General features: G+C 40.1%; 1 protein-coding gene across 2 annotated transcripts in view; it reads left to right on the top strand.

The window, feature by feature from the left end:
* The window catches only part of slc25a25b (solute carrier family 25 member 25b), a 46,404-nt gene that overhangs the window by 12,823 nt on the left and 5,633 nt on the right, over positions 1 to 27,948 (top strand). The window contains exons 1-5 of one of the 2 annotated variants that reach the window (XM_078550107.1): positions 18,711 to 19,003; positions 21,444 to 21,570; positions 21,758 to 21,845; positions 23,471 to 23,582; positions 25,853 to 26,011. In XM_078550107.1, coding sequence (XP_078406233.1) covers positions 18,845 to 19,003; positions 21,444 to 21,570; positions 21,758 to 21,845; positions 23,471 to 23,582; positions 25,853 to 26,011 — 645 coding nt within the window. In that variant the 5' untranslated portion in view covers positions 18,711 to 18,844. Of the gene's footprint in view, positions 1 to 18,710; positions 19,004 to 21,443; positions 21,571 to 21,757; positions 21,846 to 23,470; positions 23,583 to 25,852; positions 26,012 to 27,948 lie in introns of those variants that run through there. The other variant, XM_078550106.1, reaches the window with a different exon arrangement.

Below are 27,948 nucleotides of genomic sequence, written 5' to 3'. Positions count from 1 at the left end.
GTGAGCTTGTGTGTATGTAAAGCATAATGTTGTGGTGTGACATGATAAATTGGTGGATCAATATGAACTGCTCAGCAGCTTTTCATCAACGGTGACCCCAAAGATGCTTCAGCATCAGGTTCTATAATGTGATTGGCTAAAGGGTGGTACTCGAATAATGATGTGTTAGTATCTTGTTTTGTGAGTGGTTAGAAAAATACTGCATTGAGTCTGCAAGCTTTGCGACACTGCAGGGAGAATGAGACTCCTCTGCATTACTTTCACATACCTTTTGGCCTGTGGTTCAGTATATATAGCATAGTGTAGGGTGCTGCTGCATCTCCCCAATAGGGATTATACACATTTCTAGTTTTGAACAATTTAAGATACAGGATGCTGAAAGCTGTTTATGAGTATCTATATAAAATATTTCTGAAAGCCGTGTGTCAGGATGCAGGTATGGGGAGGGAACAAACCAATTGCTTGGACAATGCAACTGAAACACAGGGGAAACCCAGTGACACAGAGGATGGGAGTGATGCTGACGGAAAGCGAGATGGGCAGAAAGAGAAATCTGTGCAAGAACCAGTAAAGGTAGTGTGTGAAGATTCTTATGGTCAGAGAGCAATACTGTTTTCTTTCAACAACTTAAGAGGGTATGTTGTATATACAGCATGGCTGATGTTGCTTTAAAGTTTCGACAAGATCCAATTTTAATTCCTTTAGAAATTACTCTTTTTTATTTGTGAAACAATCACAAAAATAACGTATTTAAACATGCTAATAAAGAAGTTAAAATGATTTCAGTGTTTGTTGTATAAAAGTATGTCCTTGTTATCCAATCTATTAACTGCATTCAGCAATAGTTTGCAAAATGAACGCCACTTCACACTTTTCTATGGGGTGGGGGGGGTGCGGTGGGGGGGTGGTTTTAAAGAGCAATTTTAGTAGTAAATATCAAAAGATGATCTATGGAGCGATTATACAGAATGTGATTTGCCTCATCCCTTGCTATATTATTGCATTGTCCAATCAATTACATTAAGCAGGTTAATTTTTTTTGCTGTCTTTCATGAGGGGTAAACAAAGAATCTTATTTGATTGGTCAGGTAATTAAATGTACATACTGGTGAACATTTTCCCTGGAACAGTGGAGACAATGTACCTAAGGAGAAAATTGAGCTTGTTCCTGCGCAGTGCTTGTCAGTTTACCCTCCAACATGGTCTCCATTGCAATTGACTTGCAGTTTAAAACCTGTCATTTTGACAGTCCTGAAACAATTTCCGGATTATAGGGTGTGATTTTCATTTGTGTCAACTGTGACTGTATTCAGGATGTAGGGTTTGATGATGATTTTGCAGAATGGGTCATCACATGAACAGATTTCAAAGTTGAATGGAGGGTGCCCACTTTGCCTCTAGAGTTAAGACACTCAAAAAAATTATTCCTGTAATTAGAAAATGCTTAATTATCAGTGTATAATTTGCTTAGCCTCTTATGCAAAATCAAAAGCTACTGTGTTGTATTTTCATGGAAAGTTAATCTCACTGTTCACCCACTTTTGTGGTTTTTCTCTGGAGGATTTTTGGAAGATCAGGAAAACAAGGCAACTAATCATCCTGCCTCAGCATGATGCAGGATTATTGGTTGCCTCAACTGCTGAATATTTAATGAAACTCTATATGTCCTGATTGGTCTATTCTATTTGTATTTAAGAGGAATGTGATGCAATGTTGAACACTGATTTGAACACGGCTAAATATAGGGAAATATTGTACCAAGTGGTTTAATTAAAGAAAATCCAAAATATTCTGTAAATGCAACTGTTTGCTGAGTTGACTAAGGTGCGCAGAATCCCATAAATTACATTTGAATAACCTTAATCATACTGCACTTTAGAAATAATTAAAGGACCACAATGTAAATTTAATTCAGTTGCAGTGTAGTTGTTGTCATTTGTTGTTGTGCTGTTTACCTTGAAGATGACTGCAGAAATCGCAAAGCTAGTTTTTATTAAATATTGTATTTTTCCAGAATGTGTTATGGTCTCCTATCTAAATTTGGAAGGGAATGAATCTTTGCATGCTATGCAATTAAGTAATTTCATAATGCAAGTGGCTAGTAACTGATAAAACACATATAAGTGGAGATAGCATCAGGGTGTACCTTTTTTTTGGCAGTTTCAAACAGCATTTCCAGGTTGAAAACATTCTGCGAGTAGCAGTCTTTCAAATATTGAATCTGTATAACTTGATCTGTAAACTACCCCTTATCTTAATGAAAAAGATAAGTATGCTAGCTTTTGATAATATTACCGTGGGTCTGCCTAGACTGTTACTGTACTGTTTTACTGTAATTACCTTTTTAGCATTTGATGATGACTAAAATTAGATGGCTTGTTTTAATCCTTTTTGATTGAGAGAGTTCTCAAATTTAGTAAAATCCAACTGAGCTAAGAACACCGAAAATGGATTTTATTTTTGTTACGCCATTTTTTTTTAGGAAACTTTTATTTAATGTAACAAATTAAGAAATCTGTGTGAAGCTCATGTATTTCTAAATTGTGTTACGAAAAATTCAATTGTGGTTATACCCTTCAGTAAAACATGAGAGCCAGGCTCAGAATTCTGCCTTCTAATTATTATGTATTGAATGCCTTGTTTAGCTTTCTGTACTTTGCAAGCCAGTGCATTATGGGATCAGAGAATCCAAGTTGTTAATTCTGTTACTGTAATATTCAGTCACCTCCAAGCATCTGAGTATCGATTTAGTCTTTAAAAAGTTATCGGCTGTACCAATATTAAAACATAACATAACATAATTATTTAATCTCAGCATTACTCGGGTGGATGTAGTCTGGGGAAATTAAAGATGCAAATTTTTGTAGAAATAGTACTAATCTGTAATGAAATCCTATTAAGGAAAGCACAACCAAAGATGATGAATTTCTGTCAATAATACAAACCCTCACAGTGAAATTCCATTAAACAAGACATAAGGAATTTCCTTCATAATGAACAGCTAATAAGATCGCACCCTCAAATCAGGTATTTCAAAGTTGTTTGTTAGTTGGTTGCCAATTGTGGAGAAAACTATCATTTTAGAGAATTTGGATCCCCATGTTAGTTGGGAAGCAACTTGGAAGAGAACTTGCAGGTGGCAGTGTTCCCATGCATCTGCTGCCCTTGTCCTTCTAGGTGGTAGGGCTGCAGATTTAGAAGGTGGTGCTGTCAAAGGATTCTTGGTGAATTGCGTGGAAGGAGTGAATGTTTAAGGTGGTGGATGGGGTGCCAATTAAGAGGGCTGCTTTGTCCTGGATGGTGTCCAGCTTCTTGAGTGTTGTGGGAGCTGCAGTCGTCCAGGCAAATGGAGAGTATTCCATCACACCCCTGAGATGTGCCTTGTAGATGGTGGACGGGCTTTGGGGAATCAGGAGGTGAGGTACTCATCATAGAATTCCCAACCTTTGGCCTGCTGTTGTAGCCACAGTATTTATATGGCTAGCCCACTTCCATTTCTGTTCAATGATAACCCCAGGACCCTAACTTCTAGCTGGCCTACGGTTTAAAGATCCCTCTCCTTGCCTTAATCCTTCCACAGCTTTCCTCCATTCTTTCTTTAATCTTCTCCAGGATTATAAACTCTCTCCAGTCTGCTTTGGTCTTCTGAGTCTGGCCTCTTTGTACCCCTCCTCCAGCTGTCCCAGCTTCACATTCTTGGAACTCTCCAGCATTTCTCTACTTGTCTTTTTTTGTTTAAAATGAAATTTTTTCAATATCCAGCTTTTGAACTGAACTTTTAGCTATTTTTAATTTCATCTTTGTGCATTTCTTTCAACCCCTCTCATACCCCCGACCCAGCCAGATCATAGCTCAGCATCCATTCTTCTAGCCTGTTTTCCACGTTAAAAATCAATTTAAGCTCAAGCCGTGTTGATAATTTATGACTGTATGTGGAAGGGGGTGGATTTTGTGGAGTCTGCAAGAGTGGAAAACTCCTGGGTGGCTGAATTAGGTGGGATGTGAAATTTCAATTTCCCGATGGGTTGAGATTCAGAATGGCAAGAAAAACATTGGATGCTAACATGAATAGTCAATAAATTGAAGAGTTTCTTCCACAATAAAGGAAATGTCCCTCATTCCCCTGTAACTATCAATGCATGCCAGCCATGAGGTGTGCCAGCACATTTAGAAACATAGAAACTAGGAGCAGGAGTAGGCCATTCGGCCCTTTTAGCCTGCTGTGCCGTTCAATATGATCATGGCTGATCCTCTATCTCAAAGCCATATTCCAGCTTTCTCTCCATTCCCCTTGATGCCCCTAATATCCCAAAAATTATCAGTTTCTTTCTTGGATATACTCAGTGACCCAGCCTCCATTGTCTTCTGCGGTAGAGAAATCCACAGGTTGACCACCCCCTGGGTGAAGAAATGTTTCTTCATCTCAGTCCTGAGTGGCCTGGCCCTTACCCTGAGACTAACGTCCCTGGTTCTAGATTCCCCAGCCAGGGGAAACATCCTCCCTGCATCTAGTCTATCTAGCTCTGTTAGAATTTTATACGTTTCAATCAGATCCCCTCTCATTCTTTTAAACTCTACTGAACACAGGCCCAGTTGAACCAATCCCTCCTCGTACGACAGTCCTGCCATCCCCGGTATCAGCCTAGTGAACCTTCGCTGCTCTCTCTCTATGGCCAGTATACCCTTTCTTAGGTGGGGAGACCAAAACTGCATGCAATACTCCAGGTGTGGTCTCACCAAGGCCTTGTATAACTGCAGGTAGACATCTCTACTTTTGAACTCAAATCCTCTTGCAACAAAGGCCAACGTACCATTTGCCTTCCTAATTGTTTGCTGCACCTGCCTATTTACTTTCATTGACTGGTGTACAAGGACACTCAGATTCCTTTGTACATCCACATTTCCCAATATATCACCATTTAAATAATACTCTATTTCTGTTTTTCACACCGAAGCATATAACTTCACATTTATCCAAGTTATATTGCATCTGCCATGTGTTTGCCCACACGCACAATTTGTCTAAATTGTCCTGAAGCCTCCTTGCATTCTCCTCACAACTCAAAACCTGCCCAGTTTTGTGTCGTCAGCAAACTTGGAAATATTTCATTTGGTTTCCTCATCCAAGTCATTTATTTATATATATCGTGAATAGCTAGGGCCCAAACACTGATCCCCGTGGTACACCAGTAGTCACTGCCCGCCATCCGGAAAAATACTCATTTATTCCCACTCTCTGTTTCCAGTCTGTCAACCAATTCTCAATCCATGCCAGTATATTATCCCGATCTCATGTGCTTTAATTTTGCTGACTATTCTCTTATGTGGGACTTTATCAAAAGCCTTCTTGAAACCCAAATACACCACATCCACTTGTTCTCCTTTATCTATTCTGCCAGTTACATCCTCAAGAAACTCCAGCAGATTAGTTAAGCATTATTTCCCTTTCATAAACCCATGCTGACTTTGTCTAATCCTGTTCATGCTTTCCAAGTGCTCTGTTATCACCTTTTATAACAGACTCTTGCATTTTCCCCACCGCTACTGATGTTAGGTTAACCGGCCTGTAATTCTGTTTTTTCTCTCTTTTAAATAGTGGGGTTGCATTTGCTACCCTCCAATCTGTAGGAACTGCTCTAGAGTCTATAGAATTTTGGAAGATGACTGACAATGCATCCAATATTCCCAGGGCCACTTCCTTTAGTACTCTGGGATGTAGATTATCAGGCCTTGGGGATTTTTCAGCCTTTAACCCCATTAGTTTCTCTAGCACCTTTTTTTTTACTAAAACTGATTTTCTTCATTTCCTCCCTCTCACTAGACCCTTGGTTCCTTAAGATTTCTGGGAAATTATTTGTGTCCTCTTTTGTAAAGACAGAACCAAAATATGTGTTCAATTCTTCTGCCATTTCTTTGTTTTCCCATAATAATTTCTCCCATTTCTGACTGTAAGGGACCTACATTTGTGTTTGCTAATCTTTTTCTCTTCATGTATTTATAGAAGCTTTTACAGTCAGTTTTTATGTTCCCTGCAAGTTTACTCTCGTACTCCATTTCCCCCTTCTTGATCAATCTTTTTGTCCACTTTTGCTGAATTCTGAACTGCTCCCAATCCTCAGGCTTGCTTTTTCTGGCAATTTTATATGTCTCCTCTTTGGATCTAATACTATCCCTAATTTATTTTGTAATCCATGGTTAGGCCACCTTTCCTGTTTTATTTTTGCACCAGACAGGAATGAATAATTGTTGTAATTCATGTATACATTCCTTAAATATTAGCCACTGCCTATCCACTGTCAACCCTTTTAGTAAGGTTCCCCAATCCATCATTGCCAACTCGCGCCTCATACCCTCGTAGTTCCCTTTATTTAGATTCAGGACCCTAGTTTTGGATTCAACTTCTTCACTCTCCATCTTAATGAACAATTCTATCATTTTATGGTCGCTCTAAAAAACCATCACGTACACACTCCAGGAAATCCTCCTCCACAGTATTATTGCTAGTTTGGTTTGTCCAATCTATAAATGTAGATTAAAGTCACCCATGATTACAGTTGTACCCTTATTGCATGCGTCTCTAATTTCCTGTTTAATGCCTTCCCTTACATCTCCGTAAATGTTTGGGGGCCCCTTGGTGTTTCTTATCTCGACGCAAATAGATTCCACATCATGATTTTCCAAGTCAATATCCCTCCTCACTATTGTATTGATTTCCTCCTTTACTAACAGTGCTACCCACCTCCTTTCTCAATTTGTCTGTCCTTCCTAAATATTGAATACCCCTGGATGTTCAGTTCCCATCCTTGGTCACCCTGCAGCCATGTCTCTGTAATTGCAACTATATCATAACCGTTTATATCTGTTTGTGCTGTTAATTCATCTACCTTATTGTGAATGCTCCGCGCATTAAGATACAATGCCTTTAGACTTGTCTTTTTAACCTTGTTAGTCATCTTAGCTTTATTTTGCACTATGACTCCATTTGTTTTTTGCCCTTGTTTTTTCTGCCTTCCACTTTTGCTTCTTACTTTTCTGTCTTTATTTCCTATCCTTGTTTCCCCCTCCTCTGTCTCCCTGCTCAGGTACCCGTCTCCCTGCCATTCTAGTGAGTCTCAACAAACAACAATGATGCACGCATGATTAAAGTGAAACCAATATAATGTGAAACATTTACAAGTGAAATTTAAATTAGTAAAAAAAAATCCGTGCCACCTTTTGTGCTCTCAGTAAGTCTTATGTTAATTGCAATGCAGTTGGGCAGGAAAGTTGTTTTTGACCGTGATGCAGGGCCACCCTGTTAGCCCATCTGTAGCTGCAGCACGATGGCAGATTTCACCAGTGAAAAATATCTCCTCCGTGGAATCACACGTACACTTTAAATTGTAATTGTGTGAGGAAATGGGAGAAAGCGAGAGCACGGAAGTGACACACTTCCTGTTCCACTGTCAAGAACAGTTTGCCACTGATAAAATGCTGCCCATGTTTCCCTCTGACCATTGTTTGCACACAGAATGTTTTCCACAATGAAAGAAGCAAGGGACTTCTTGAAATTAGTTATATCTAGAAGTAATTGTATGTTAGTCAGGTGTCTGAAGGTTACTGTAACTGGCAATTCTCGTAAGGAGGAAGTGTTCATTTTGTAACTTTTTGCACAACAATTTTAAATTGGGGGTAAGGTGGTCTGTATATTTTAGGAATTTCCTTTTGTGGTAACAGTTGCAATTTTTAAAATTGTATTGGAGTGAATTATCTAACAACCAGATTCTTGTAAAATTAATACTAGTTGATTGTTGCATAGAGAGTAGACAAGAGAGATACATTAGTTCTGAAAATTTGAGTTGGTCCTATTGTTTCATTGCTGCTGTTAAAGGCAAATCTTATCCTGTATATACTGGGCCTGTATTTTGGTACACATAATTTTACTTTCCTATTTATGGTACAGAATTACCTGACTATTTGAGAGTAATAACAAGAATTTCTAGTCTAGGATCACGAAGTACAGAATGTGGCAGGCTTTGGGATTGGGTATGGTAGAGATGGTTATGGTATTGGACCATCAGTCCAGAGGTTGGTGTTCAAATTCATTATGACAAGTTGTGAAAAAATTTAATAAATCTGGCAATATTTGATAACGGGATGGCCATGAAAGCTGCTGGATTGTTCAAAAATTGATTCCTTGATATTCTTCAAGGAAGAGTACATGACATACCCACTGAGTCTGATCTACATGTGATTCTAGTCCCACAGTGTGATTGACTTTTAATGTCTTCCTAAGTAAGTAAGCTAGTGAACCACTCCATTGTAAAAACACTCACTACTAAAATGCTTCTAATCGTCTTTTCAAGGCACCCAAGGATGGGCAGTCCCTGGTGCCTTGCCAGCTTTACACACATCCCATCAACCAATTAAAAAAAATAATAACCTGTATTGAAGAAGGGGGGGATGCAGAAGGCAGACTTGGGGCAGCTGAGTGTGTAGAAATCCAGTAACTCGAATGATGCAATTGGAGTAAAATGATTTGCATTGATTTGTACCTTTCAATTAAGTACTTTTTGAAGTGCAGCCTTATGTTGTAACATAGGAAATGTGGTAGCTAATTTGCACATGGTTAGATCCCACAAATAGCAATTAAATGAAAGACCAGATGTTTACAGGTAAAAGATAAATGTTGGCCAGAATAGCAAAAAGCTCTCCCCTGCTCTTGAAGTACAGAAATGGGATCTTTTATGCCCACTGGAGAGGGAAAGATGGGGCCTTGATCCAACTTCTCAATCTGAAGAATGGTACCTCTGACAGTGGAGCAATCCTTCAGCACGGCACTAGATTCTGTGCTGAAGCTTCTTGTTAGTAGTTAAAATCAAGGGAGGTCATTAAGGTATGAGATATCTGAGTAAATTAAATATAATTTTCTTCCTTATTCTACCTCACTTTTTCTTTTGAGACACCCCTTAAAACCTGCCTCTTTGGCCAACTCTTTAGTCATCTGACCTAATGTCTCCTTATTTGGCTCGTGTCATTTTTATTATGCTCCTGTGAACTGCCTTGGGACTGTATTTTTGCTTGAAAGGCACTATATAAATATGTTGTTGCAACATGTGTAGTATATCAGTGAAATGGAAAATAACTGGGCAAAGATTAATCCTTAGTGCCTTTTTTGGTCAGGCAGATAGCGACTGACATAGGATTGCTCTTTTTGTCATATGAAAAGGGTTTGAATGGGGCGAAAAGTTATAGTGTGATCTCCTCCTCTTCCGCTTCTTCCCTCCCCCAGTTCTAGATCATTGGTTCTGAGATGACAAGTTCAATGTGTAATCTGCAGACCTACTACATGTGACGCAGGTGGTACATGAAGATCGGGTAGACAAGTTGTTTGTAGGTTTGTGCACACTCCAACGCCTCAACTTAGCCTCTGCATGTTGCTGACAAAGTCCCGAGATGTGTTCAGTGTCTTCGTGAATGAAACATCTCCACTTTGTTCAGTCACAAACAGGGGACTCCAATATGTTGGCGGGGATCCCTTTGAGGACATCCCTGAGTTTCAGCTGTCTTCCTGGGAATCTCATGCTGCAGCCGAGTTCAGAGTATAGCACTAAGATAAAAGCAAAATACTGCGGATGCTGGAAATCTGAAACAAAAACAAAAATTGCTGGAAAAACTCAGCAGGTCTGACAGCATCTGGACAGCTTGTAATATTCATAATAAGCCTCCCGACTCCGAGAGCTACCTCGACTACAGCTCCTCGCACCCTGATTCATGTAAGGACTCCATCCCATTCTCTCAGTTCCTTCGCTTCTATTGCACATGTTCCGATGATGCCACTTTCCGAAACAGTTGTTCTGACATGTCTTCCTTCTTCCTTAACCGAGGTTTTCCACCCATAGTGGTTGACAGGGCCCTCAACCGTGTCCGACCCATCTCTGGCGCCTCCACCCTTACACCTTCCTCGCCTTCCCAGAACCATGATAGGGTCCCCTTGTCCTCACTTTTCATCCCACCAGCCTCCGCATTCAAAGGATTATCCTCTGCCATTTCCGCCACCAAACCCATCTTCCCTTCACACACACACACACACACCCCCCCCCCCCCCCACACCCCCGTTCCACTCCTCCATCACCCCCTACACCTCAACCCCCTCCCATGGCACCTTCCCGTGCAACCGCAGAAGTTGCAACACCTGCCCCTTTACTTCCCCCCCCTCCTCACCGTCCAAGGGGCCAAACACTCCTTTCAAGTGAAGCAGCACTTCATTTGCACTTCCCTCAATTTAGTCTACTGCATTTGCCGCTCCCAATGTGATCTCCTCTACATTGGAGAGATCAAACACAGACTGGGTGACCGCTTCGTGGAACACCTTCGGTCTGTCTGCAAGCATGACCCAGATCTTCCTGTTGCTTGCCATTTTAACACACCATCCTGCTCTCATGCCCACATGTCTGTCCTTGGCCTGCTGTAATGTTCCAGTGAAACTCAACACCAACTGGAGGAACAGCACCTCGTCTTCCGATCAGGCACTTTACAGCCTTCCGGACTTAATGTTGAGTTCAACAACTTCATATCATGAACTCTCTCCTCCATCCTCACCCCTTTTTTATCCCCTTTTTTTCTAATAATTATTATATAAATTTTTATATACATTTTTATTCTTTTCCCACCTATTTCTATTATTATTTTTACAATTTATTTCCATATTGTTTTATCCTCACCTTTTAGCCTATTTCGATCCCCTTCCTCCACCCCACCCCCACTAGGGCCATCTGTCACTTGCTCATCCTGCTTTCTATCCTTAATGTCACCATTAGCACATCCTTTTGCTAATATCACCACCATCAACACCCCTTTGACCTTTTGTTTATGACATCTTTGGCAATCTCCTTTGCCTCCACCTATCATTGGCCCTCTATCCAGCTTCACCTGTCCAACCCCCCCTTAAACAGTATATTTCACTACGTTTCTATTTCTCTTCAGTTCTGATGAAGTCATATGGACTTGAAACGTTAACTCTGTCTTCCTCTCCACAGGTGCTGTCAGATCTGCTGAGTAGCAATTTTTGTTTTTGTTTCAGAGTAGAGCAATTGTTTCGGGATATGAAGGTGCCAGGTATACGAAGGACATTTCCTGCTGAACGCAGCGGGTATTGAGTGATCAGCATCTCTATGCTGGGCATGTTTGTTTGGGAGAGGATGCATTTTGATACTGAGAGGAATATAACAGAGTAGATGAGTGGGGGCGGGGGTATAGAACACGATTCTTTGGAAATTGAAATGGTTGGAAGTACTTTCCCCTTCAGCTAACTTTTGCTGAACAAAAAGATTCTTTTTGTAGTTTAGTTTAGTTCATATGAAAATCACCTGAAATTAAAGGGATCACAAATAATTTAAAATGTCGTCATTACTTTTATAAATTGTTAAATCATTGATTTTCAGCTGTAAAGAAAGAACTTGTGCTAGATAGATACCTTTTCAGAGCCTCGGGATGTCCCAAAGTTCTTTACAGCCAGTGATGTATTTTTGTGTGGTCACTGTTGTAATGGAGGGAAGTGTTGTTAATTAACAGTCATGAGGGTGTCTTTCAGCAAGTTACCAGTACAGACTGGCAAAGATGAACTCTACATCTTTAATCCATGTAAGTAGTATAGCGGAATATGTGGATCGCAGCTGAATTGTTTTAAACTGTTTGGATCAACCCATTGTTTTCTTCCTGATTTATGACTTCCATTGAAACAAAGATAGAAAATGGCCTTTGTACAAAATTGGAATGCCTATGCAGCTTATTTTGGAGTGAAAAAGAATCCTGTTCCTGGACTAGGACGAACTAATCAGCAAATTGAGTGATTTGCTATTTGGAGCTTTCCTCTTCCCTTATTGCATGACAAATTACAGAAGCATTCATGTCATTAATTGACCCTGTGTCCCGAAGGGCTTTCCCTAGCTGCCCCCTTCTCTTCCCCAGCCTTCCATAAACTTTCTCCCCTTGGAACAAAGATTTTTTGTTGACCAGGAATGTTTTAATGGGCTTGCACCTCCTTTTCTTCCATCTTTTCTGTAAGGCTTCTGGACCTTCTGTGCAGGTATTTTATTGCACATTTGCCAAGCATGTATTTCATTTCAATATTCAGCTTGTCTGGGAAACTGACTGGCTGCTGTTATGTACAGACGCTTGTCCCCTGCATAAAATGAAGGATTCCATAATATTTTGACATTGCAGTTGAGGAAATAGGCAGTTAGTTTATTTAATAAGAAATTATTTGATAAATATGAATAATATTTGGGTAAGAATACCAGTTTCTTTTATTTAAAAAAAATCAAAATCTAAGTAAGGATTAGTAAGAATAACAGTGGAGAAGGGAGAACCTTTTTTTTCTGTGTATTAATTTAAACAAGTTCAGTGTCTGACCTGCACTTCATATTGGTCTGAATTTTTTATTTTTGTTCCCAGGATGTGGGTGTCACTGACGAGGCCAGTTTTATTGACCATTCCTAACTGCCCTTGAGAAGGTGGCGGTGAGCTGCCTTCCTGAGCCCCTGCAGGGTATGTGGTGTAGGTACACCCACAGTGCTGTTAGGGAGGGAGTTCCAGGATCTTGACCAAGCATATTAATGAACTGTGCAATTTGGCTGAAGTAAAAAGTTATTTTAAATTTCCCTCTTTATACCATTGGTAGGCCGGCCAATCCACCTGAGAAATAGCTTTGAATGTAATGTTTTTAATCTATACCCCATGTGGCTTCTCTTAAGTGGCTGGTCATCTTAATCCCTTGAATTGGGCATCTTCTGTTGTTGCTCCACATAAGTGATTTGTCATTCAAATTTCCACCCATTGCAGGAATGCCTTTTCAACCATCTAGTTATAATTCACATAATTGTTACAGCACATTTAGCCCATCATGTCTGCGCCAGCTTTTTGAATTTTTAAAAATTCATTCATGGGATGTGGACGTCACTGGCTGGGCCAGCATTTATCGCCCATCCCTAATTCACTTGCGTTGCCATAGCCTCCAGGGCTATGGACCAAGTGCTGGAAAATGGGATTAGTGTAGTCAGATCTTTTTGACCAGTGCAAACACGATGGGCTGAATGGCCTCCTTCTATGCTCAAGAGTCTGAGTCTCTGAGCCCTCGAAGGTGGTGATGAGCTGCCTTCATGAACTGCTGCAGCCATAACCAGTCATAGCTTCTTTGTATCAATGCATTTCTGTTGGAAATTTAAATGAAGACCGGGGGGGGCGGATTCAACTGATTTTTAAAAATGCCATTAAAACCAAGAAGCTTGGAAATGAATTTTGCTATTAATAGAAAACTTAATGCATTCATGACATTTAATTTCTTTATTTAGAAAAAGCATTAACCCATTTGAAATAAGCAGGTTAACACCTAGAGCAAAATACCTGGAGAGGAATGCCATCGGACTGCTGGCCAATACTTATCTCTCAATCAACATCGCAAATAGATTATCTGGCCATTATGACGTTACTGTTCATGGCAGCTTTCCAAAATTGACTCCATGCTTTCTTTGTTATCACAGTGACACTTCAGAAGTATTTCGTTAGCTTTGTGCTTTGAGATTTTCAGCATTCATGAAAGGTGTTATATAAATGTGAAAGGTGTTATATAAATGTAAGTCATTGCCACCTGCATTAAGAGCCCAAGTAAACCTGGTCACTGGGCCTTGATGTTGCCTATGGGGATCGAGGGGGAATTCTCCAGTGGCTGGAGTTGTACTTGTTGTGAGGGAAGGTGACTGTGATCATTGGAAGCCAATCTTACACACAGTCTCTGGGTATTACTGTTAGATTCCTCGGGGCTTTGTTCTGGTCCCAATTATCATCAGTTGTTTAAGTAATAGCTTTCCCTTCATCATTAAGTCTGAAGCTTTGTGAATGATTGCAGTGTTAAGCTCTATTTTCAATTCCTCAGATCAGTCCATGCCTGCATGCAACAAGACTTGGACAACATCCAGGCTTGGGCTGATGAGCGCCAGATAACATTTGCAAGTGCCAGGCAATAACCATTTTCAGCAAGAGCATAACCTCCCCATGACATTCAGTGCCAATGCACAGCCTTGCAACATCTTAAAAGTCACTATTGAGCAGAAACTGAACTACATCATCCACCTAAATGTTGTGATAAAAGCAAAATACTGCGGATGCTGGAAATCTGAAACAAAAACAAAAATAGCTGGAAAAACTCACTGTCGCTCGCCATTTCAACACACCACCCTGTTCTCATGCCCACATGTCCATCCTTGGCCTGCTGCAATGTTCCAGTGAAGCTCAACGCAAACTGGAGGAACAGCACCTCATCTTCTGATTAGGCACTTTGCAGCCTTCCGGACTTAACATGGAGTTCAACAACTTCAGATCATGAACTCTCTCCTCCATCCCCACCCCCTTTCCGATCCCCCTTTTCCCAATAATTTATCATTTTTTTTCAATATATATTTTTCTTTTCCCACCTATTTCTATTATTTTTAAAGTTAATTCCATCCATTGTTTTATCTCCACCTTTCAGCTTATTTCGATCCCTTCCCCCCACCCCCACCAGGGCTATCTGTCACTTGCTCGTCCTGCTTTCTACCCTTAATGTCACCATTAGCACATTTCTTAGCTAATATCACCACCATCAACACCCCTTTGTTCTTCTGTCTATGACTTCTTTGGCAATCTCTTCTTTGCCTCCACCTATCACTGGCCCTCAATCCAGCTCCACCTGACCCACTCCCCTCAACCAACTTATATTTCACCTCATTTCTATTTTTCTTTAGTTCTGATTAAGAGTCATACGGATTCGAAACGTTAACTGTATTCCTCTCCGCAGATGCTGTCAGACCTGCTGAATTTTTCCAGCTATTTTTGTTTTTGACCTAAATGCTGTGGTTGGGTGTTCTTTAACAAGTGGCTCATCTCCTGATTTCCCAAAGCCTCTCCACCACTTACAATTAACAAAGCTTGACACCATCTAGGACAAAGCAGTCTGCTTGATCAACACCCCTGCTGGCTTGAACATCACTCCCTCCACCAGCATCAAACCATGCCTATTATTTGTGCCATCTTATGATCTGTTCAGCAAAACCCAAAACCATGACCTCCAACTGCCTAGAAGGACAAGAATCACCACCACCTCACACTTCATGTCCAAGTCTTACATCATCCTGAGTTTATACATATATTGCCATTCATTCATTGTTGTTGGGTCAGAATCCTGGAGCTCCCTACCTAACTGCATTTTTTTTTGAGCATATTCACTGCAGCAGTTCAAGAAAGCCCATCACCATCACCTCAAGGGAACTAGGAATGGATACGAACTGTGCCAGCCTTGTCAGTATCAAAAGAAAACTACACTTCCGTTTGCCACCAGAATGAGAAGCTATTTAGCCATTTCAGATTCATACCTATCAAACTGTGCATTTTTGTTTGATGGAAAATAAACCACGATGGCTGATTCTAACTTTTCATAACTTGTATATGGACTTTAGTGTGAAGTCTGTTATAACCAAGGTGAGAGGCTTTAATGTTAGATAAGGGAATTACATACTTATTCACAATTTATTTTGTGCTACTCATTGTTGCAGTTAAGCCTTTCACAGATGAAAATAGTCCCTGATATGTTTTGAAGTAACACTGGGTATTCAGCTACCCCACAGAATTCTGGCTGGCTTATCTTGTGAACTGCTTAATAACACTGACCAGTTGAGTAAAACAGCTGGTGCTGTCACTTTGGAGTATTGAAAGCTTTCTGTTAAGTTAAAATGTTAACATCTATCAATCGGGAAGTTTTCCCTCTGGGGGTCTTTTAGGTGATTAGTCAATAGTTGATTCTGGCACCCTTGAATCTGAGCTATGAGGAAATGTTAAGCAAGCTGGACTTGCTGAGAAGAGATGTAACAGTGATTAGATTGAAGTGTTCAAGATTTTTAAGTTGTTCCTATAGTAAAGCCCTTAAATTCAAGGAGGCATAGGTTAAGTGCTGAGAAAGCAAAATTCAGAAAGGTGGTCAAATGGATTTTTTTTCAGCCAAATGGTCAAAAATACTATGGAATAAGGTACTAGGAAACATCTTTGAAACTGTATAATGTTCAAGAATTTGGATGTACTACTGAATTGATAATTGAGGGATACAATGAAAAAGCCGTATCGTGCCTAATGGATTTTTCTTTTCTCAAATTCTCAAGAAAAGCTGCATCTTCAGGTTTTTGTCTGTCCTATGCCAGATGAAATTCAATCATCTGTGCACCTAGCCCATTACTTGTCTTGCAAGGGCCAGACAGACATTCTGTTAAAGCCACCAAGAAATGTATAGAAATGGTACAGACCTGAGCTAAAATACTGCAGATGCTGGAAATCTGAGATAAAAACAAAATGCTGGAAAAAGTCAGCAGGTCTGGCAACATTTGTGGAAAGAGAAACAGAGTGACCGTTTCGAGTCCATATGACTTGAAGAAGATTCATGCGGACTTGAAACGTTAACTCTGTTTCTCTCTCCACAGATGCTGCCAGACCTACTGAGTTCTTCCAGCATGTTCTGTTTATGTTATAGACCTAAGCCAAGGCCTACTTGGCTTCTTGGGAGTTTCTGATATTGCCTACTAAAGATATGACTGGAGAACAATAGAACCGCCTACCACCACCCCCAGCCGCGCGCCCCCCCCCCCACCCCACCCAAACACCATCCAAAGCAATCTCAGGGCTACCATTTTGTTTTTGTTTTAAGCTGAATTAATTTTTTAATTTTCTCAGTTTATCCCATCTAAAAGCTAGTTGTTTGCTCCAGGGTGTGGTCTTGTTATCCCTCTGCTATTTCACTGAGGCAACCATTATCCTTGTGAGCTTAAATTAGCTCAAAGCTGCTTTTAGTTTGGATCGTGGCGGGGGGGGGGGCTGAAGTTTGTGAGCTGGCTCCTTGAGTTCACAATTTTGATTACTTTTTCCTAGCAGCAGAATCATAGTCCCAGTATTTCAACTTTGATTTTGCTACCAGGAGGAGGGAGCTGCATTAAACTCAAGGTGGCAGCTTATGACATCCAAATTAAAAGAGCACCAGTTTAAAACCAACTCATGTTTTACTCAAGGGATCCACAGATATACACTTAAAGCAGGAATTGCTGTTGATAAAAGTGAGCCCCATCATTGTTTTACTTTTCTTTTCACTCTTCAGCTGAAAACTCCTAACTTCACTTATGCAAGGTTTCAAGTCAGGTACTGTCCTGGTCTCTATGGCTGTTACGAATTTACTCATTGAGCCATTAGGGTTCTTTGGTTTTTTGCTAAGTTTTATGGTCATTGTCATCACCGTTTTCGCCATATTCTTAAGACGAGGCCATTGGCCCCATTACTTCTTCTCTGGCTTTCTTCAAACCTCCCGCCTCTCAGTCCGCATCTCAATATTATCCACCCATCTGGTTTTTCTTCCTCTACTATTTTTGCCTTCAGTTTATCCTTCAATTGTTGCCAGGGCAAGGCTGTTTATCTTGTCATGATAAATGTGTGTTTGCAGCCTAGGGGCAATGTTGATCCATTTGGTCCCAAGGCACAGTCATTACTGCTATGGAACAGCCCACTCTACGGTACCCAACACTGAGGTTCCAGTGCACAGTGCTATTACATCACTCAGTCATTGGGAAAATGCTAGAGTCCATTATTAAGGAAGAAATAGCAAGACATTTAGGAAAGCTTAACACATTCAAACAGAGTTAACATGGTTTTGTGAAAGGGAAATCATGTTTGACAAATTTGCTAGAGTTCTTTGAGGATATAACAAGCAGGGTTGATAAAGGGGAACCGGTAGATGTAGTGTATTTGGATTTCCAGAAGGCATTTGATAAGGTGCCACAGTAAAGGTTATTGCACAAGATAAAAGCTCACAGTATTGGGGGTAATGTATTAGTATGGATTGAGGATTGGTTAACACGCAGAAGACAGAGTCGGCATTAATGGGTCTTTTTCAGGTTGGAAAGGTGTAACTAGTGGAGTGCCACAAGGATCAGTCTTAGGGCCTCAATTATTTAATATATATATTAATGACTTGGAGGAGAGGGCAGAGTGTAATGTATCCAAATTTGCTGCTGATACAGAAATAGATGGTAGGGCATGTTGTGATGAGGGCATAAGGAATCTGCAAGGGAATATAGACAGGTTGAGTGAGTGGGCAAAACTTGGCAGATGGAGTTTAATGTAGAAAAATGGGGTCGCTTCCAAGGCCAAATATTTTTTCACTTTAGTGGAGTTCAAGTGTACATTTTGAAATAGTGTACACAATTGGTTATATGAAAGTTCATGGTATCTTTAAAATGTAATATCTTGAACTATTTGAACTTATAACAGCACTTATGTTGATGAACTTTATTCATTTACGTATGTTTGAACGTCATTGTGCTCCTTGCAAAACTCTGGAGAATTGCCAGACAAATTAATGATCAATATGCAATCAATACTTTACTGGCCAGTATGCATCATTGAATCAGGTATGTTTAATGTAATATAAAACAAAGTATTACATTTTGTAACAACAGTTTGTCTTCGAGTGCGTTTTAGATATTTTTCTGAAAGTGAGTTGAGAATCCTTGGTTACTAATCCACAGCAAGACTTAACTTGAGTGGCTATATTAAGTTTGTAGATCTGTGCTTGTGACTGGTGAGAATGCCGGGTGTCACGAGACTGCGTAGACAGGAAGGGCAGAGGAAACTGATCTCTGTTATAAAAATGACGTAGACAGTAATACGATCTTCAGTCAGCCGGCATTTCAGCAGTGCCTCAGTAGTGGCTGCTTAAGTGTAAGAATTTTTAATTTATTTATTATTGATACATCTGAATTTGTAAAGAATTAAACTTTTAACAAAAAATCCAGTCAATATGCTGTGCCTATGTTTAACTGTACCAGTACCAGATAGTTTGGAAAGAGAATTTGAATACTTTGAATCAGGACGGCTGCCTGCTGAGCTAAAATCTTGGTCCAAGCTCAGCCTTTTCATCCCTTCACAGGAGTTATCAACCTATCGTCAATGGAGACAGGTAAATCATAATGCAGTCTGAAGTATTTCGGGCTTGTCGGTACCTAATAATTTCAGGTGTTTCGTAGGATTTTTAACTTTTAGGAATCCTGTGCTATTTGATGGCTGTTCAGAAGACACTTCCCTATATTTCTAAATGTTCAACATTCCGGCAATAATCGGCTGCTTTCTGAATGACTCACCGTGTACTAGCTGTGGGAATGGGATAGGCTAAAGCCTCCCACTTACAAATTCCTGTTAATGTCAGTAGTTTTATACCAGTTACTGGAAGCTGACTGATAATATCACAGCAAAGACTCCTTTTTCTTTCTGGTCTCTTCCCAAAGCAGCACAACTCAAAAAAAAAAGAATTCTGAGTGGGTGGTCAGACTTGCAACTTACAATGTGCATTACAGTGCATTATTTTGTTCTTGTCTCATGTCGTCTTTTGTGGCTGTAATAGGTTGGTGTTACTGTTAAAATGTTAATGTTGCAATATTGCAACCTTGCTGAATTTGCATATTTTATTAAGAATTACTTTGTAGTCAAGGCAATGCTGGAAATTTGAAAAATAAATATTGAGAAGACACAGCAGGTCTCCCACAGCAAGTTAACTTTGTATCTGGAACCTTACCTCACCAGAATTGTAGCATCTGAGCTGAAACTTCCAAAATTTAATTCCCTACTGAGGATTTCTGAGTGGTCAAACCATGAGCATTAGGATTCCTCTCAGATTATCATTTTTTAACGAGGCTTTTTAATAAATGATTAGCAAAGCAAACATTCAAGATACTAAAGATATATAAATGCTTTCCAATGCATGCACTGGCCCAGACTTCTTATAACCATCACATGTTACTTTCTTAGAAGTCTAGCAGTGAAATAGCTTATTGAACCTTTGAGAATGAATCTGCTTTTACCATGTCAATAGTACAGGTTGCAGGGCTGTATTTGGCACTGCTTGTAGATATTGACTGTCCCATCAATATCTTAATGAGAAGCATTTTAAAGAAAGGGTCCTCTTTTTCCACAGTGTCCCATGCTGTTTTCTGGTCAAAAAGTCAGGCAAGCAACCCTTGCAGGGTATGTCTTGCTCCAATGCATTACTTCAAGGTTTGCGCTCAGCACATTGTCTGAGTGGTTGAATTTGAGTTTGCTGTATAGAACAAAATGGAGAATTCCTTCCTACTAATCCCACTGCATGTACAATGTTGAGACTACACAATTTTGGAGTCCAGGGTGACTTACCCACCTCCATTATGATTTTTATTTATCAGAGCCAGCTTTGTACATGTGCATTTGCTTTGAAACAGGGAGCTACAAAACCTTAATTATAGTATATCTGATGTTAGTAATGGAGTGAACAGTTAGCTGTCTGGATTGCTGAGGCTTATTATCAGCTGACATTGCAATTCAGCTTAGTGAGGAACCTGATCGCCACATACGAAAGGTCAAGTTCCAATAAAAATTTTGTATCAGGTGCAGTGTAATCACGACCCTAACTATTTAAAAGTCATGCTCCAAAGTGCATCTTGATAATGTATATTTGAGGGTGGGAAGGAAATAAAATCTCTGCTGTGATTCTTGGATTTTTTTTATGGCACAGAAGGAGGCTGTTTAGCTTATGCTTGTGTCAAGTGTGGAAGAACCATTAAGTTAATCATATGCTTTTTGTTCATTGTAGTACCAGACAATTATATATTGTGACAAATCTTAAAAGTAGCAATGGAATGCTTACCCTTCGCATTTCAATGCCTTCCTTTTAAGAAAAAATCAGTACAAATGTACACTACACTAGATGCCTGCATGAATGGCTTGAGTATGAGGTGACCAAATTCCATTAATGGTGATCTTAGCTACGTTGGAAAAGGTCAGCTTGTTACACTTTTTTAAAAAAAAACAAATTGCCCAGACAACATGAAGAGTTTTAAATTATAACCTGCAGCCCCTTCAATGCAGGCAAATGTTCAGGTATGGGTAGAGTTTGCATTTGATGAAGAAGACGCAGAATATCTTTACGTTCTAAGCATAGATTGTTATTTTTATAGTCTGTATGATGGACCAACAGTTTTAATTTGTCTGAGCTGTTGTCAAGATGAATTGTAGAAAAGCCTGTAATATCTGGTATTTGTGGATTAGTACTTCAGAAACCTGCTTACACAAAAGAAAAACCCTTTGCACCAAAGGACCTTGAAAAAAATCTGTAAATTAGGCATTGAACAAAATTATAATTATAATGAAAGTGATCTCACACAAATCCCTTTGTATCTGACTTTAAAGGATGTTATTTAGTCAATAAGCACTCGCAAATGGCAGATGTACAGACTTTGATCCTCCCCTTCAAGATTGAATTACCCACACCAAAAGGCATGGGGATGTGATGGGTTTTTCGTGAAAAACGTTTCACATCATTCCCATTCCTCTATTGTCTGTAAAATATTTATTTTGTCTTTTTAAAACAGAAAGTTGTAAAAGCTGGTGACAAAGACTGTGATGGCCAACTGGATTTTGAAGAATTTGTTCATTATTTAAAAGACCATGAGAAGAAGCTCCGACTGGTTTTCAAAAGCCTGGATAAAAAAAATGATGGTAAGAACTAAATTGTTAATTCAGCACAATCTAAAAATGCACACAGTTAAGTGAATTCCAAATTCTAGCTTAAATCTCAAACACTGCAGTGCAGCATTGTCGTGTAAGGTTTGTAGTATGGCCTGGTAAGAAATATATCTACAGATTTAATCGTGTTAAGCAGTAAGAATTTTTCTTGATTTTTCAGGTAAAATTGATGCACAAGAAATCATGCAGTCGCTGCGTGACCTTGGAGTGCACATTTCAGAGCAGCAGGCAGAAAAGATCCTGAAACGGTGAGCCGTGCTACTTAGATGAGCAGTCATTTTTTTAGTGACTCATTATAAATGTCCTGCACCGTCATTACCAATTTGTGAAGTTTTCCTTTGAAACTTCCTGCCCCTCTATTTAGGAATTTCTGTGCAATTATAGAGTTTATTTCTTCCCTTTTCCATATCCTGGTCATACACCAGATCTTGCTTGGGTGGAGGTACATGAGAACTGCCTTGTAAAGATGCATCCTTTCATTTTTCATCTATTTGGCATTTGGCCTTGACTTTAGTGCCTCCCCATGCATTAGGAATAAAAATGGAACTTCGTAAAATTAGGATCAACCTTGAATCCTTCCACTCAGTAGCTGGTACTTGAGTACGAAATGCTACTGCACAGCCTCCAGCTGAATGTGTTCTGATATCTCCCACCTCTTACCCCTGGAAATCTTTGGCCTTGTAATTATGCTGATGCATCTGTCTGAAGCTGTTTTTTTTCTGCATTAATTTTAAACAAATTAGTATTCTTACGAAAATAACAATAGAATTTCAATTTTTTTTCATATCCTCGTGTCCCACGATTGTCTCTTTTTAAAACTCTTTTGACAGGATTGGCCAACACGTTAAAGAAAATACTCTGAGCCCTATTTGGCACTCCCTTATGTTGTTTAGCCAAATGACACTGTCTGCAATACTAATTTTTTTTTCCAGAGTAAAGATACTCCACATTCATGTCACCTCCCCCTGAGATTGTATCCTCTGCAGGGTACTTGTGACTTGTATAGTTGGGTGACATCCCTACAGTAGTTTGAGAGAAAATGATCTAGTAACCCTGCAAAATACAAGTTGCCATCAGAATCACAGAACTGTTAGTGTAGAAGGAGGCCATTCAGCTCATCATGTCTGCACCAGCCCTTTGAGCATTCTAACTTAGTGCCATTCTCCTGCCTTTTCCCTGTGAACCTGCACATTGTTTCTACTCCAGCAATCATCCAATCCAATGCCCTCTTGAGTGCCTCAACTGAACCTGCCTCCATGGAGGTGATATTGGGGCAGAAAGAACTTTTAAACATTTGTGAATGTGTTTTTTTAAAAAAAAAAGAATATTGGGATAGTAGCTTTGCCTAGGAAAGATTGTGCAGCTTGTAGTGCCGAGGATGAGGTGGTGCAGCAAAGTGTATTTGTTCTATGTCCTCTGTTAAATGTACAAAATACTTTATCTGTGCTGTTTTCTGCATCTTTTGCTTTCTGTCTTCAGAATTTGGAGAGGGCACCTCTGGGGCCCTATTGTATAGTAAGTACCAGTGTAATCCTGTCTACTTTCTCTGTCTGCTCTCCTTCATAGAAATTATTAACACACATTTGTTTTCATCTTGTGCAGCTTCACCCTTCCCTGATTTGTAAAATAGGTTTGAATAATTATCCTTGCATAAACTCATGAGCCTATAATGCTAGTTAGTTACATGCTGATAAACCTTCACCTCCTATTCCTGCAACAACACCTTATAATATAAAATTCTAATGTTTTAAAATATTGGATTCTACCACGTATATGTAGATTATAACTGTTGCATTAAATGGTAGAGTTTGTATATGTAGCAACCACAACTTAACTTCATGCTTTTGTTGTCTTGCTTTGCTTTTTTTAACAGCATGGATAAAAATGGAACAATGACAATTGACTGGAATGAGTGGCGAGATTATCACCTTCTACATCCAGCGGACAACATTCCTGAAATAATCCTGTACTGGAAGCACTCCACAGTAAGTCCAGCACGTAGTGTATTGAGAATGACTACCTGAAATTAGCTAGCTGTAGCTTAATGTTTTGACAGCTCCTACACCCCTGATCCAATGTCTTGTTCTTAACTTCTGCACATGTGCTCCAAGTGAGCATGGCACAAGCCTGTAATAAAATCAGTAGTGGAAAATAAACACTTGAGATGTCCATTAATGTTCAGGACTAACTCATTCTCAGTTATCATTCATTAGTACATTGTGTTGGAGCAGAAACTTTTGCCCTGTGAATTTCATAAATGAACTTGTGTAAGAAGAATACTCTAGGAAGTATTTGGAATTACGTTAAACCTACATAAATCATTGGTTAGGGCAAAGCCGGAATAATTCACTTTTTTACTTTAGGAACAATGTTGATGTGGAAAGGTTGCAGAAGAGATTCACTAAGACAACCCCAGGGATGAGAATGGGCTTTAGATATGAAGAGGGATTAAAGAAACTGGGCTCTTTTCATTGGAACAAAAATAGTTGAGATCGGATAGAGGTGTTTGAAATTGAAATTTTTGCTGAGGTAAATAGGGGGGAAATTATTTCTGGTGATCAGTAATTTGATAACTAGAAGGTGTAAACCAAAGAGCATCACCAAAAGAATGAAGGGAGAGTGTGGGAGGTATTTTTACTCAAGATTTGTTAGGAAAAAGAATGCCCCTGAAAATACGTTGGTGGAAGCAAAATCTTTAATAGCTTATGATATGAGAATGGATAATATTTGATTGAAAAAGGTATAATATATGGGCTAAAGGCAAGGGAATGAAACTAAGGGAAAAGGTATTTCAGAGAGCCAGCACAGATACAATGGACAGAATGGCTGCCTGTGTGCTGTAAATTTTGAGATGGGTTTCATTTGCTTTTCCTTCTCTGGCTTCATGCCCTTGTGTAGCTTAATCTAGACCAACTGAGCTTTTTCCTCTTTCAGTCTAAGTAACTTAAACAGCGCAGGCAGATTGTTCTGGTTTTTCACTGGAATGAGCTGGTGGCTCAAATTGATTGGAATTTTTGGCTTTGACTTTTTACTTTTGATAACATCACTTGCTCACGTAACTAAGTCCATGAACTAATACTTGGTGACAGGTCAATGTCAGATGTCACAATTTGACATGTATATCTTTTAGCAATATGTTTGCATGAAGTGACCTCATAACCTACCAGATAGAAGTCAAAAGGAAGGTAACTATTGGCACATACAAATTGGCACCGTACCTCAGCAATAATAAAGCATGTTTAAGGTAACATTGGAAAAACCTGTGTTCACATTTTAAAAAAATGAATGGATCCTGGAACCCAGTGCCTCATGCAAATTTTATATTGGGTGGTATCAAACTTGCTTTTGATTGGATACAATGCGTAGTCTTTCTTTTGTGAAAGATTTAGTTAATACAGATGAATAGTGTTACCCTGAACTTAATTGTGTATTGATTTGGTAAGGGATGGGTTGTCTGAATAGAGTGAAAGTTGACTGAAAAATATAGAACTTTTGAGCATGTTTTAAATGTGTGAATCGCACCACAATTATGTTACAAGCAAATTGGGTTACAGGCATTATTCTACACACCAAGTACTAACACACCAAGCCACACCTGGGCAATATGCTATTTTTGATGGGGGAGGAGGGCTTACTATATCTAAGCCACTCTTGCTGGTGATTGAATTCCAATAACTAGGTTTATGCAGCAAATCTATTTGCTGTTTAAAATAGTGTTTGTTTAAAATTGTAATTCCCAGATCAGAATTTTATTAATTATTGATATTTTGCAATTGTGATCAGGATCATTGTGTTCCTGCAGATGGTGGTGATCTGTACATTACATGAGACTTGGCAACTTAAAATTGTTAGTTCTTGTTTCATAATAAGGGAGATGTTTGAATTCCATTGTAGCCTAGTTTAAATATTAATTATTTAGAATGTAACACTGGTAAATGTACCCTGACTCATCAATTGGTGTGCAGCAACCAAGTTTCCTTGCTCAGCAGTTGAATTGAGCAACAGATCTGAGTTTAAATAACCTTTGGATATCAGCAGATGGATTTATAGTTTGCACCAGAAAATCTTTGAGAGCATGTTGCTTCCATCTTACTTGAAATAAAGCTATCTCAAAATCAATAAAATTGCTAGTTTGGGTACAGGTATTCTCCATTTATTAACTGAAAAGATTGTTACATTTATGCATGGGTTTATTTTGAAAGAAGTGCCTAGCTGTAGGAAGTTTAAAAAAAAAAGCCTCAACTTGTGGTTTCAGATCTTTGACGTGGGTGAGAGTTTAACAATTCCAGACGAGTTCACAGAGGAGGAAAAGCAAACTGGGATGTGGTGGCGACAGTTGGTAGCGGGAGGAGGTGCGGGTGCTGTGTCCAGAACATGCACTGCTCCACTTGATCGGCTCAAGGTACTCATGCAGGTGAGTTTCCCACTTGTTTCATTTTGTTGTAAGTGTCAAGTATTTAATTCTAACAACCCAGGTTGCTGGGTCTGCAGCCCTCTGATGCCTCACCTCCTCAATCTGTAATCTCATGGCCTTGCGTATTCCCCCACTCTACCATTACCATCAAGCCAGGGGATCAACCCTGGTTCCATGAAGAGTGCAGGAGGGCATTCCAGGAGCAGCACAAGGCATACCTAAAAATGAGATGTCGACCTGGTGATAACACAGGACTACTTGCATACCAAACAGCATAAGCAGCAAGTGATAGACAGAGCTAAGCAATCCCACAACCAATGGATCAAATCTAAGTTCTACAGTTCTGCCACATCCAGCTATGAATGGTGCTGGATAATTAACCTCCTCACTGGAGGAGGCAGCTCCACAAGTATCCCCACCCTCAACGATGGGGGAGCCCAGCACATCAGTGCAAAAGATAAGGCTGAAGCATTTGCTACAATCTTCAATCAGAAGTGCCAAGTGGATGATCTATCTCAGCCTTCTAAGGAGGTCCCCAGCGTCACAGATGCCAGTCTTCAGCCAATTCGATTCACTTCACGTGATTTCAAGAAACGGCTGAAGCCACTGGATGCTGCAAAGGCTACGGGCCCTGACAATATTCCAGCAATAGTACTGAAGACTTGGACAATTACCGTCCCATCAATCTACTCTTGATCATCAGTAAAGTAAGGGAAAGGGCCATCAACAGTGATATGAAACTGCACTTGCTTAGTAATAACCTGCTCATGTCACCCAGTTTGGGTTCCGCCAGGGCCACTCAGCTCCTGACCTCATTACAGCCTTGGCTCAAACATGGACAAAAGAGCTGAACTCACGAAGTGAGGTGAGAGTGACTGCCCTTGATATCAAGGCCACATTAGATCGAGCGTGGCATCAAGGAACCCCCACAAAACTGGAGGCAATGGGAATCGGAGAAAACTCCACTGGTTGAAGTCATACCTAGCACAAAGGAAGATAGTTGTGGTTGTTGGAGGTCAGTCATCTTGGCTCCAGGACATCGCTGCAGGAGTTCCTCAGGGTCCTAGGGCCAATCATCTTCAGCAGTTTCATCAGTGACCTTCCTTCCATCGTAAGGTCAGAAGTGGGGATGTTCGCTGATGATTGCAGAGTGTTCACCATTTGAAACCCCTCAGATTCTGAAGGAGTCCATGTCCAAATGCAGTAAGACCTGGATAATATCCAAGCTTGAGCTGATAAACGGCAAGTAATGTTCGTACCACACAAACGTCAAGTAATGACCATCTCCAACAAGATAGAATCCAAGCATCACCCCTTGATGTTCAATGGCATTACCATGACTGAATCCCCCACTATCAACATCCTGGGGGTTACCATTGACCAGAAACTGAACTGGACTAGCCATATAAATACTGTGGCTACAAGAGCAGGTCAGAGGCTAGGAATCGTGTGATGAGTAACTCACCTTCTGACCCCCGCAAAGCCTGCCCACCATCTACAAGGCACAAGTTAGGAGTGTGGAATACTCCCCCTTGCCTGGATGAGTGCAGCTCCCACAACACTCAAGAAGCTTGACACCACCCAGGACAAAGCAACCCGCTTGATTGGCACCACATCCACAAACATTCACTCCCCCCACCTCTGACACCCAGTAGCAGCAGTGTGTACCATCTACAAGATGCACTGCAGGAATTCACCAAGACTCCTTAGACGGCACCTTCCAAACCTACAACCACTACCATCTAGAAGGACTAGGGCAGCAGATAGATGGGAACACCACCACCTGGAAGTTCCCTCCAAGTCACTCACCACCCTGACTTGGAAATATATCGCTGTTCCTTTACTGTCACTGAGTCAAAAACCTGGAACCCCCTCCCTAACAGCACTACACCACATGGACTTCAGCGGTTCAAGATGGCAGCTCACCACCACCTTCT

The sequence above is a fragment of the Cetorhinus maximus genome, chromosome 10 (assembly GCF_964194155.1).
Source record: "Cetorhinus maximus chromosome 10, sCetMax3.hap1.1, whole genome shotgun sequence".
Classification (NCBI taxonomy): domain Eukaryota; kingdom Metazoa; phylum Chordata; class Chondrichthyes; order Lamniformes; family Cetorhinidae; genus Cetorhinus; species Cetorhinus maximus.
Note: the sequence above shows the minus strand (reverse complement) of the source record. Positions and strands in the feature narration are given on the sequence as shown.